The 12,651-nt window shown below is 37.6% G+C and overlaps 2 protein-coding genes across 2 annotated transcripts; one reads left to right on the top strand and one right to left on the bottom strand.

Annotated features, from left to right (window-relative positions):
• The first annotated feature begins 1,326 nt into the window (after positions 1 to 1,326).
• LOC143532370 (non-specific lipid-transfer protein 1-like) lies at positions 1,327 to 2,329 on the top strand. The gene is made up of 2 exons (XM_077027437.1): positions 1,327 to 1,741; positions 2,098 to 2,329. The coding sequence occupies exons 1-2, from the start codon at positions 1,392 to 1,394 to the stop codon at positions 2,105 to 2,107; spliced, it is 360 nt and encodes a 119-aa protein (XP_076883552.1). The 5' UTR covers positions 1,327 to 1,391; the 3' UTR covers positions 2,108 to 2,329.
• Positions 2,330 to 7,809: 5,480 nt separating this feature from the next.
• On the bottom strand, positions 7,810 to 8,977 carry LOC143532369 (non-specific lipid-transfer protein Lac s 1-like). Its single transcript, XM_077027436.1, has 2 exons — positions 8,599 to 8,977; positions 7,810 to 7,946 (listed from the first exon to the last, which is right to left on the bottom strand). The coding sequence occupies exons 1-2, from the start codon at positions 8,943 to 8,945 to the stop codon at positions 7,937 to 7,939; spliced, it is 357 nt and encodes a 118-aa protein (XP_076883551.1). The 5' UTR covers positions 8,946 to 8,977; the 3' UTR covers positions 7,810 to 7,936.
• Positions 8,978 to 12,651: the final 3,674 nt, after the last annotated feature.

Raw genomic sequence — 12,651 nt, 5'->3', positions numbered from 1 at the left:
AAGATGGCTGGCCTGTATGGTGTGGTTACGTCCACTTGCCCTCTCGCTGGTGGGTTGTACGGTGTGTACAGATCCAGATCGGCTTTGGCTCCAGGCGCCATGTTCATGTGGCGCGGAGCTGTGAGCCTCCTGCATGAGTATCTCACGTCTTCCTCATGCTGTGCACTTCTTCATCACTAAATTCAGCATGTTCGGTGTGAACAGAGTGACCATCTTCCGGCGCACGCGCCCTTTTTGTTGTTCCCTGAATGGTTTGCTTATCAAATGCGAGCCTTTGTGTTAAGTCGGCTAACTTTTTGTGTTTGACCAGCTCATTATACTTGTCCATTAAACGTCGTTGTTCGTTTATGAGCCATTCTTTAGGGTCATTGGTTTCAACTTCTGGACCCATTGGTCCTTTTTGTTTTGCACCAGTCAGATTCTGGAACGTGAGATCGTCTGGAGGAGTTTCAGTCTGGCTATGAGGTGTTGTGATGAAGGGATGGTTACTGGTGGTGCGCGCAGTATCACGCGGCGCCCTCAGAAACTGCTGTCCCTCATTAACATCCTCAAGCTCATTATCCTCCAGAACTTGATCGCTGTTTCGAACACCGGAAACCATGGTGGAGTTTTTCAGAGAGAACTGATGAGATTTTGTTGCCGTTGTAACAGGTGATGGCGCCAATGAAGAAACGTGGATCGGCTCACTGGTAGACGATCAACTTTCCTCGGGTATGAGTGTGTTATATCACCGATGGTTCTCCGGAGTATGAATTCTTCCACCTACAAAATGAACAGCACCGTGAACTTACCCCTCAGAAAGGGACAGAGGGGTCCTCTTTGGGGTAACCCTCCGGTGTGAGAATAAGAGATTGTAGGAGAATAATAATAATCTGAGAGTGAGTAAAGATTTAGAGTGTATTTTCTTGCTTACCTCCCCTTGTAGAGGTGGTGTGGTATTTATAGTGTTAAGGTTTTCAATGATTGGGCTCAGGTCCCATTAGGGCCTTTTTGGCCTCTTCCTATTGCTTTGCGCCACGTGTCCTTAGGACACCTGGTGCTTTTTCATTGATTATTCTCTGACCAAGGTATTTCAACTGACCCATGTGCAATCACGTGGTAGCACATGGGTTTTGCTGAGTTGTCCACCTTTCATTGGAAGCTGTCAACATCAGCATTGTAATTAACTTTCAATATAGTTTCTGATTTTAATAAAAATATGATTGTAAATATCCATAGCAAAATAATATATCAAAAACAAAATAAGGAAAGTAACAAAGTTTCAATAATTGTAAAAATCCAAGATCTTTCTACATAGTCTTCTATATAAACCCCACAATCACATGCTTCTGATTGCACATTCAATGCATTTACCTTCCTATTAACTTCCATCAATTCTCACTTCTAGCAATATGACAACTATGTTTATCAAGATGTCTTGCATGATGGTATTGCTAGTTGTGTTACTAGCAGTGACCGTGCCCGAGACAGAGGCCGTGACATGTGGTCAGGTTGTGGGCTCTGTGGCACCATGCCTTGGGTACCTTAGGAATGGCGGGAATCCGCCGCCAGCTTGTTGTAACGGGCTTAGAGGGCTTAGGAGTCAGGCAAAAACTACCGCTGACCGTAAGACCGTTTGCAATTGTCTGAAGAGTGCTTCGTCGTCTTACCGTGGCGTTAGTGGCAATAATGCTGCTAGTCTCCCTGGAAAATGTGGTATTAACTTGCCCTATAAGATCAGCCCCTCAACAGACTGCAACAGGTATAAATTATGAAATAAATTTATAGCGCGTTACGCTATGTTTGCGACGGATTTTGTTTTGATCGTTAATTTTGCGACCATTTATATGATTTCGGTCGCTAATATGGTCGCTAAATGCACAATAAAATTTGTTGCTTTGTTATTTTTTTTTATATATAATTTACAAAAATAAAACCTTTTTCATAGTTACTAAAATATTATGCTAACGTGAGTTTATTTTATGTAGTAGATGGTACTGATATGATATTTTAATATAAAGTTAAAATTAATTTATTTGTTTTTAGAAAAAAAAAGTAATGTTACTTAAGAATATTTTAATGTACTAATTCTTATTATTATTAATTTTTGTTTTACAGGATCCAGTGAGGTGGAGTTGTTGAAAATAAAGACAAAAATGTAGCGGTGATGATTATTATGCCACGTCAATAAAGTCATAGTTCTCCACTTGTGAACTAAGACCAAAAACCAGTTTCTTATTATTTTGGTGTATTTGCAATCTTTGAAATGTTGTAGCATGTGATATTAACGGACTACGTATTTGAGTAATAAATTATGAGAAATAGAGTTCTTTATTTCTCGATTTGTCTAGCCGGTCAGCATACAAATATTATTAACAACTACTGAATACGAAGATGGATACACAAAATTATAAGAAGTGATGGATCTAGGATTTAATGTGAGTGGACACAAAATTAAATAGAATCAAATACTATAACAAACCATAAAATAAAAAGTAAAGAAAACAAAAAAAGGAAAATCACATCCCACATTGGTGGAGGAAAGGAAAGGAGAGGCTTCCGCCTTAATATAAGTAGGAGTGTAAGTTTCTTGTCTCATATCGCTAGATTATAAAACTAGTGAGCTTTTTATAAGAAAAAAAATTCCTATGTTAATGTTCTTATAAGATATATCACATCCAGTGGTCCTAGCGGAGGGTGCGAAACACCCGAACGCGCACAGGCATTGGCGAAGTGCGATTGGCGCAATGTGGCGGCCGCTTAAGGGCTGCCTTAGTATTTATGTCTCCCATCGCGATACGCGACAGGTTTGGGTTAGCCTCATCGCGTACCGCAATGACGTGTAACCTTATCCAAATATATGGCGGCGTGGTGGTGTAACGATACGTGATAGGCTGATATGACTACCCATCGCGTACCGCGACGTGAAGGACTCGTGGCGTGCCACGTAGCAAGCCTAGGGCTGACTCGACATAGCTACAAGATTCTTTGCGATACGCGACGGGGTCTGAAACTTACTATAAATAGGAAGTGAATGGGACATTCAATCTTGCACAAAAATCTCTTTTCTCTCTGAATTCACACACATATATTAATATATATATTAAAAGTATAATACCGAGTTGTCGTAAAGATACCCTATCCGATCGAAAGAAATATACACGAATCCGAAAGCTCTGCCTGTTAAGGTATGACATTGGGCCATCGTGTAAAGTTTCTACTCTCGTGATTATCGTTATGATTATTGGTTTTATACTAATCTAGTTATAATACTACATTGTGTTTATCCTAGGTGCTTAATATCAGGAGGTGTTCTTTAATTGTAAACTTGCAAGGTGAGACGTTCGAGTTTTTGTACCACTCACATTTGTGAGAGACAACTGTTTTTCCGACACTATCATGATGATTTCAAAACCTATAAAACTCATGGCGGTTGGTCTAAATGTTTTCAAATATATTTTTAAAAAGTATTTTAAATACATTAAAGTGATTAAGTCTCTGTAGACTTACGGGATAGTTACTACTGATATTGTGGGGTTTTGTATACAAGGTTTGCCTATTGGGCTATTACATGTTACTTATTGGACAAGTGTTAGCCAATAAGTAATATGACCACAGTCATAGATACGGTCGAGTGACAAGTACCTTTCGGTAATTTTTAAGCATGCAAATGTAAAAACATCTTAATGCTGTAACTGTAAAATGTGTCATTTACAAATGAATGTACTCACCAGTATTTCTTGCTGATCAAATATTTTAAACATGTTTCAGGTGACTTGTTAGAGACAAAGGAATGATGCATGCGGACTTCCAGCTTAAATAAGTGGCTTGTCACCAGAATAAAGAAACGTGTTTTGTAAATTAGAATTTAACTCTATAAAACTTATGTTTGTATCAAAAATGGATTAAATTCCCGGTTTATCATAATAATAATCATGGTGTTTTTATAACTCTGATCATTTTTTCCAACTACAGTTCTGATGAAATTTTCCGCTGCAAAATAATTTAATAAACACCGATACCACCAATTAATGTTCGCGGCTCCCCTCCCAGAATATAGGGGTAAGGGGATGTGACAAATACTAGTCATGGCAAAGAAAACAAAAATTGCTTGTAAATTGAGTGATTCCAATTTGGAAATCAAGAAACTAAACTTTTTAACTAAATTTGTCAATTTGATAACTGATTCGAATTTAAAAATTTGTATTCGATCGAAACTTTAGTTATTTGATAGCTCAAATAATTGAAAATAATAAACAAATAAATAAGTAAATAAAAATCATATATACAATTATATGAGACTGAACACAAAACATGACCCATGAAAATAAAAGTTTGGTTAATATGTATAATAGATAAAATATAATAAAGACACACAGTTGATTAGAATTTTCTAAAATGGTTAATATGTAATCTCTTTGGTTTTTAATATAAAAAACTTATATAATTAGCATCATCAATATTTTTATTTTATTATTTCTTAATAAATCGCACGCATCAAATTATTTTTAATCCAAAACTAATTTAATTATTTCTACATCTTGGTGAATTTTTTATTTTATTATTTCTACATCTTGGTGAATTTAATCCAAAACTCCAAATAAATCTCACGCATCAAATTATTTTTATTTTATTATTTCTTAATAATAAAGCCCACATGGCCACAAATGACGTCAAAAGACAAAAGGACTGTGGGCTGCCGTTCTTAGCCCGGAACATTTAACCCATTATCATAAAAATACGCTCCTATTTGGGGTTCTTGTTTCTACTCTTATAACTAGTTTACTTTATTTTATTTTTGTTTTTATGTACATGACAAAGGCGTTAAAGGAGGGGTGCACACCTAGCTAACACGTGACAAAAATTTGGCAGAGCTGATCTTGTATTAATACAAACTTATGACCTTCTATACGATCCGTACCGAGAGAACCACCGGCGCCCAATTCTGAATTTGACTTAAGTGTTGATAGCTTGCAATACGGATCGTATGGTTCACCCGTGATGACTTTGTGTCTTAAGAACCTCAAACTTAGCCATCTAGTTTGTTAAGGAGCATGGGTGAAGCTCAGTGAGGCCCAGGGTCTCCCTGCCCCCCCCCCCCCCCCCCCCCCTTTTCATGTAGAAGTGTAAGTTTACTTCTGAAAATTTGAGCCCAACCCCCTCATTGATGTATTTTTTAATACATTTTGAGTCCCCCCCCTGACGTTCTCGCCCAAACTTCGACACTGTTAGGGAGAATGCAATCTTTAAAGTAAAGAAGAGAATTCACGTATGAAATGTGAAATTTTCTTTAACATCATTAGTCGATCACAAACGAGTGTGTTGTGGATTCTCTAAGGGTGGGATGAAGGTAGGGTAATGGTGTGTCAGTGATTCAAATACCTCTTTTGAAAAGAACATAAATGTGTATTTTAGTTCAATTATATGGATAAAGATAAGGAGATCCATGTGAATGCTCTCTTGCATAGTTAGCTACTTCAACGTCACTACAACAACGTGGAGCCGTAGCAACGCGCCCGTGGCACCATCCAGTAGTTGTTTTTAAATATAGACATTTGTAGGTCGACCTATCATTTATACTTTATTTTTGTTTAACATATATAGTGACTGTGGTCTTATATTTACATCTTTTTACCGTAACCCACTCAACATTTCCCTCTCGTTATCATTTGGAATGTTCCAGGTCTTAAATTCATTATTCTCCATTCCTATGCAATAGAAAGCTAAAATCCATAGTTTACAGTGCACCGTATCACTTGACGAAGTTATTGATAGAAGACTTGATAATATATATTAAAGCAACACGTTTTATAAATGTTTTCCACTTTTAACTTGTACCATTGACCGAAAAAGAAAGTAGAAAGTTAAAACTTAAAAGAGTACCATGTCTTCTTATTCTTATCCACGCTTGTATTAATTATACCCTATAATTTTGTATAATGCATGCGTGGATACATTTGTAATCTGTAGTACTGATTTCTGCGAAGTTTTATGTGTATTAGGGTTTTTGTTGAAATATACGGATGTTTCAATTCAATAGCAAAATGATACTTGGAAGACATTACATGGGATATGGGCCCCTATCAACAGCCAAGGGAGGAAGAAAGCCCAAGCCCAGTAAAGGAAGAGTGAGGGGAAAGCAATATCAAAGGAAAGTCTTGTCAAGACTGCATAAAGATGATGTGACTTGGTCCAAGTGGGCGGCCCAAGGAAAATGGTCGGCCCAGCTCAGGATAACATACACTGGCAGTGGCGGATCCAGGAACTTTCACTAGTTGGGGGGGGGGGGGGATTATGTTCGATATAAACACTCGGTTGTAACGGGTCAAAAGAGGTCGAGTATATGGGTCAAAACAGGTCGAGTATATGGGTCAAAACATGTCGATTGTGCAAGTTTTTGTTTTAAAGCTACATTGCATAAATCAATTCAACTTAAAAAAAAACCATATAGAATGAACAGCCACTATGCCGGACTCAGGAGCCTTGTAGTTGTATAGACCTATGTACTCCACCGTCACCTACCCACTTACCCGTGCATCAAAAATATATATGCAGAAAAGTAATAATTAATGCACACTATTGCTTTAAGGGTTGATATTATAGCCGGTTCATTAAAAAAAACAAGAAATTGATTTGATGTTTTCCGTTTCCATTTGGGTTTTCTAAAGGCCAATGTGCATTCTTAATTTTGTCTTGGGGGCATGTGGATTTTTTTTGGATTCCACTAACATATTAAGCTTGATAGGCTAATTTCAGTGGGGTCTATACCCCCCCTGAAGCATGAATGAATCCGCCTATACACACCGGGTAATAGGAGGAAAATGAGAGGCTCGGCAGGAAAGTCTGAAGACCAGGTGAAAATGTTATCTACTTAGGAATTTCAATATTATATGTCATGTAATAGGCTACTCTCCCTAACCTTATAAGAGGGAATGCCATGTTTGTAAATAGACATACACAACCAGATATAAAACTTATACTTTCACTCTCATATTCATACTCATACTTAACCATTGCACCAATCAACCATTCTCAAGTAATCGATCCACCTAAGAGGTCATCTAGGGTGTCTACAGTACTAAAAAAACATGATTAATGACATTATCAGTTTTACTTGTTAAATGTTTAGTTGGTTGACAATAATATTAGTTTTAAGCTCTAATATAATTGTGTTTATTTTGTATGTTGGAATGAGCCGAGATCAATTTGGATTTAATTAACAGAAGTTGGGTTAAAGATGAGAGGAGATTGGGCTTATGCTTGCTAGAGTTCGTGATGGGCTTGGAAGCTTATGCGGTGTTGAACTCAACTCGTGGGTCGGACTTGAGACCTGTGATCAGGTATTCAGGTGTACTAAAAGAAAAGGAGAGGGAGAGCTATTGGAAGAGTTCAAATCGTCCCCGACTTTATTTTTGATCTCATATCAGAACCATCCTTAGTATCTTATTCATCTTCGAACACTTTTCGATTTTGGTTGTTTTGTTTGATTTAGTGTTTCGTTACTTGGATGATTACTATTGTATTTCTTTGATCTTGTTCGATTCTTGGGTGAAACATTTGTGGTTTGGATTTAGTAATAACATATTCAATATCTGTGACAGTATCTATTAACATGATCGATTGTGTATGCCATCACATGTTTTATTTTTGTTCCGTTGCATATTTAATTTCGTCAATTTTGGAAATCGATCACTTTATACATAGTTAATTAACTAGAGAGAAACTATTTAACTTGTTAACATGCATGATATAGTTTTCATATAACTCTTAGTATTAGAACAGGAAAAAAAACCTTGAATCCAAATACACGTACAAGAAACAAAAAGGATACATCATAGAAAGAGCCATAACTGAATGGACCTCTTATCTTTTATTGCTAAAACCAAAACTTAAACTACAACACACATGGATTCTCATCTCCCTTCATTATTTAGTCTTGCTCTTTCTTCTTCATAATTTAATGAATCCTGCAATTTCAAAATTAATGTTTAATTAAACACTAAATTATCAACAACTTTATAACTTTCTATAATCAGAAAAATGTTTTTCTTTCACAAACGTTAAATTATAAAGACGTGATTTTAATTTTTTATTATTACTGTTACTGTTATGATGTATGTGTTTTGATCTAGGGGTGTAAACGAACCAAACCGTCTCGTGAGCAACTAAAGATTAGCTCGTTAAAAACTTGAATAGAGTCAAGCTTAAACAAGCCCGAGCTCTAGTCTTAAAAAAAATCAACTTGTATGATAAGCGAGTCTGAGCTTCAGATATCAAGTTTAAGCTCGTTCTCAAATCTCAAGCCAAACAAGATTGTTATTTATATAATTTTAATTTAATAAATTAAATTTTATATAATAATATTTATTATATACAAAGTTATGATATATGATCTTATATTTCTAAACTTATAGTTAAAATATATATAAAAGTAACTAAAATATATATAAATTAATTATAAATAATAAACGCCGAGTTTAAAAGGCAACTCATGACTCGCTGTGAGCTCAAACTTAAATAAAAAAGAGCTCAAAATGAGTCAAGTGAGCGAGCTCGAGCTCTTGTATATCAAAACAAGCCGAGCATGTGCCTAATTTTGATGAAGCTAGGTAGACATACTTGGAGCAGTCGGTATTGGGGCTGATCTTGTATGGAATATTGACACCACACTTAGAGGGGAGGCTAGCAGCAGTGCTTGCGACAATCCCGGGGCTGGAGTTGTAGGACCTCTTGAGGCAGTCACACGCGGTCTTCCTGTCAGCGGTGTTACTAGCGGCGGAATTAAGTCCTTTAACACCAGCACAACAGGCTGGAGGGGGGATCCCACCGGGGCCCTTTAGGTAAGTTAGGCAAGGAATCAAGCTGGAAGCCACCTTACCACATGTGATGGCTGCTTCTGCATGGGGTGCAAACACCACCATGCAAGCCACAACCATACAAGCCATCTTCATCAACATGCCTGCCATTGTTGTATTAAGTTTTGGTTAAGGTACTTGAGAGGGTTTGAGTTGTGTTTGGGTGAGGAGAAAGGTGTTGAGCATATGGTGTTTATATAGAGCCAAAACTTATTAATCCTGACAATCGCCGCTTGCTATTCATTATTCTTGATAAACGATACATAGAGATTTTTGAAAAATTTTGTATTTGCAATATAAATAAAAGTACAATATTTTTTGAGTCTTAGAATGGGAGGGGTGGTTCTATATATATGCTATCCTGAGTTTCACTAATACTAACTGTCATATTATTTATTCCATTAACTATCATAAAACCTTTGTAATTGATAATACTTTTCTAAAGTACTCTAAAATCATTTTTATTTAAAGAAAAAAAATTAATTAAAAAAGTTAGATAAGTAAAGATTAAGGACCCTCAACGCATTCTCTATCTCCATTTCCATAATATATGACTACAACTAGAAAATGAGTTTTATGGGACACCTACCTTTTCTTCTAAAAAAACCACCTATAAAGCCCCGTATAGGACTATATGGGACGTAATTGGTCCCCTTATACGTCTCGTATAGGCCTATACGGGGCATAATTGGTCCCCGTATACGTCTCGTATATCCCTATACGAGGCGTATAGGGGTGTCCCTAGTAGAACCCCTAGAAACTCACTACCCTAACGAGAGGGCGCCATGTACCCTCTTAGCCCTTAGGGTATCTTACCCAATCACCACCACCCTAATACATCCCTCCCACCCTTAAGTATTTGTTGATAATCAATTATATTAGTAGAATTTAGTTTATACATTTCTTATTGCATGTATTTGTTGATAATCACTTATTTTACGTTAATCTAGTTTATAATTTCTTATTCAAATGATAAGAACATCTACAATGGAAAATGTTAAAAAAAAAACATCACCATACCCATGCCACATGAAATATGTCTGGGGACTGGGCTCTGCTCGCTACCTCAACAAAAGACGCCTATTAAATGTCTTAAAAATGGCGGCGCTTCCTCTTTTTAGGTAAAAAGAAAAGATCCCCCCCCCCTCCCCCTCTAGGCCTCTAATGATGTACCATCTTAACTTACCTTACCCTAATATGCCCCTTCCACCCTCATTTATTTGTTGATAATCACGTGTTCTAGTAGATTTTAGTTTATACATTTGTTACTGAATGTATTTGTTGTTAATCACTTATTTAAGTTATTTTAGCCGAATTTAATTTATAATTTGTTATTCAAACGATAAGGACATCTTTTCAACGGAAAAGTTTAAAAAGTGTCGCCATACCCATGACACATTTGTCCGGACTTTGCCCACTACCCCCCCCCCCCCCGGGTCTTCCAGTTACGTCTTTCTACGCTTTAAGAAAAAAGATAAACAAAAAAAAAGCATCCACCTCCTCCTCTCTTTCTTTCAAATCAACCACATCTTTTCTCCATCTCATTCAGAGTAGCTTAAAACGCTAAAATAAAATAATGTGCGTTGTAACAAGATCAATTACCATGCAGTTAAGTATGAATCTATCATCAAACAAGCGAATTTGGGTGTAAAATCACCAAGCACAAGTGTAAAATGTAAGAAGTGAGGCATGGCAGTGGAGTAGGAGTAGTTGGGAGTTGGGTCCCGACTCTTTTATGTAAGCATTTATGAGACAATTATTTCTTAGGCCCTACGTACTGCCTTCAAAATATGAAAATAAGTCCACCCCTAGTGAAGAGGTATGTCCCAGCAGAGCCCAGTTGGACCCGCAAGACTCACCTTGAAGAGGGACGTTTGCGCAAGGACCAACTGGTCCCGCAGGACCCACCATGCTCAGAGATGAAGACCTTACGCGCAGTACGCCAGCCGTTCACGCAGGGAAAGCCTCCCAATGGTGAAGTACCCCGCCTGTCCCCGCAGCTGCGGATACAAGCCATCAGGGAAGGCTACCCGCACTAATAGCAAGGCTACACGCACAAGGCACTAAATAATTCAGTGTCACCTGAAGGAATGAGCAAGGTGGGAATACTCCCGCCCAAATGAGCCAGTCCGTATGCTTCTGGAAGATCTTTTGTACTATACCTGCCAAGGTATGGATAAAATAGACAAGATCTGACCAAAGCAGCCCATGAACCAATCACAGGGTGACAGCTCACCGACAAACAGTACGAGGAGCATGCTCTAGTACTGTTTGTCACTATTAGCCGCTGCCTACTCACCAACCCTTGTCGTGGCACGCACATAGCCTGCAGTTGGTGGAAAAGGAATAGTACACAGCCGGCCTGGTCACTATCAGCCGCTGCCTACCCACCAACCAGCATGGCACGTGCGTAGCCCGTAGTTGGTAGAACAGGAATATTATACAGCTGGCTGTACCTGCTTGGAAACCTACCTTCGGCTATAAATACTCCAACACCTTGGAACGGTATCATCATCTGGTATTTTACCTTCACTAGCTATTTCTCTCAATATACACTTATATTCAGAGCAATCTAGTCTGATTCTCACGCCGGAGGGTGGTCACAAGGAGGAACCCCCCCCCCCTTCTCAGTGACGAGCTCACGGTGTCTGTTTTGCAGGTCATCTGAAGAACATCCTTCTTTGCCGGACCTAACCCTCGTGGGAAACATTACTTAACCCCCAGATTATCCATAATCTACTCGGGGTCGATTAGTGTTTCTTCACCTAGCCTTCCCGTTAATGTTATATTTCTTTCCAAAACAAAATAAAATGATAACTAGATCCATATATAAGATTTGTTCTATGATGATAGTTCATGTGTAAAAACTTGAAAGGTAGTTTTTGTATTAATAATGTATAATGTACTAGGTTGACGCCTCACTACACATGTACTTTTATTTTTGGTTTGAAATTAAATTATAAAAACAAATTTCCACGCATCTTTTAAGACTCATGCCCGAAGGGGCTTAAGCCCCTGTAAATCTGATGTGACGGCGATGCTAATTAAGCTAACCGAAACAGGCAATAATCCTTGCATGCGTTAGTCGGTTATATCTTTGTATGGGGATCACACGTAGAAGCAACTAGTGTCCGCTTTAAAGATCTAGAATACAAGCTGTCCCTTTTCTACCGCTGATTTTTCTATACCTGGCTAGCCTGATCACCCTTTCTTAGTATCCAAACAAAAAGATGTTCAGTTGTTCACGTTTCTTTTGTCGGTGCTAATTTCTAGTTTACATTTAATTTCTTTACTTTGTTTAAAATGAAAAGTAATTTTTTCTACAGTGAATCCGTTACATTACTAAAAAACACATCACCGACTATATTTTCACATTCGGATCATCAACAAATTAACAAACAAACCAGCCACTAAGAAAAATATAATAATAAAACTCCAATATTTAATAATCGTAGTTGATTTCGCGCTTATGACAAAAAAAAAAAAAAAAAAAACAAAGAAAAGGTTTCTGGTTGAGCCAGAGGGCTTTCTCACATATGGTTGGTTTCCTCATAAGGATGGTCTCCTCTAGCTGTACTCGGGGAATGGAGATAAGCGGGTGGTTCAGTGATTCGTCAGTAATCCAAATTAGACGTTTAAAAAAAGTTGAATTAATTAACGCGCATATAAAAGAGAATTGACAGATTATAAGATTAAAATGAAGAGTAATTGCGGTCACATATTCATTGGAAAACCTGCATGTGGTGGTGAACATACGTGAATTCGGTCATTATTGACCGAAAAAAAAACATATTCACGCGTTGTAACGGAAAACCGA

This window comes from Bidens hawaiensis, unplaced genomic scaffold (assembly GCF_021521415.1).
Source record: "Bidens hawaiensis isolate Kalapana, Puna unplaced genomic scaffold, B.hawaiensis_p1.1 tig00009444_1, whole genome shotgun sequence".
Lineage (NCBI taxonomy): Eukaryota > Viridiplantae > Streptophyta > Magnoliopsida > Asterales > Asteraceae > Bidens > Bidens hawaiensis.
This window is presented reverse-complemented; position numbering and strand designations above follow the sequence as displayed.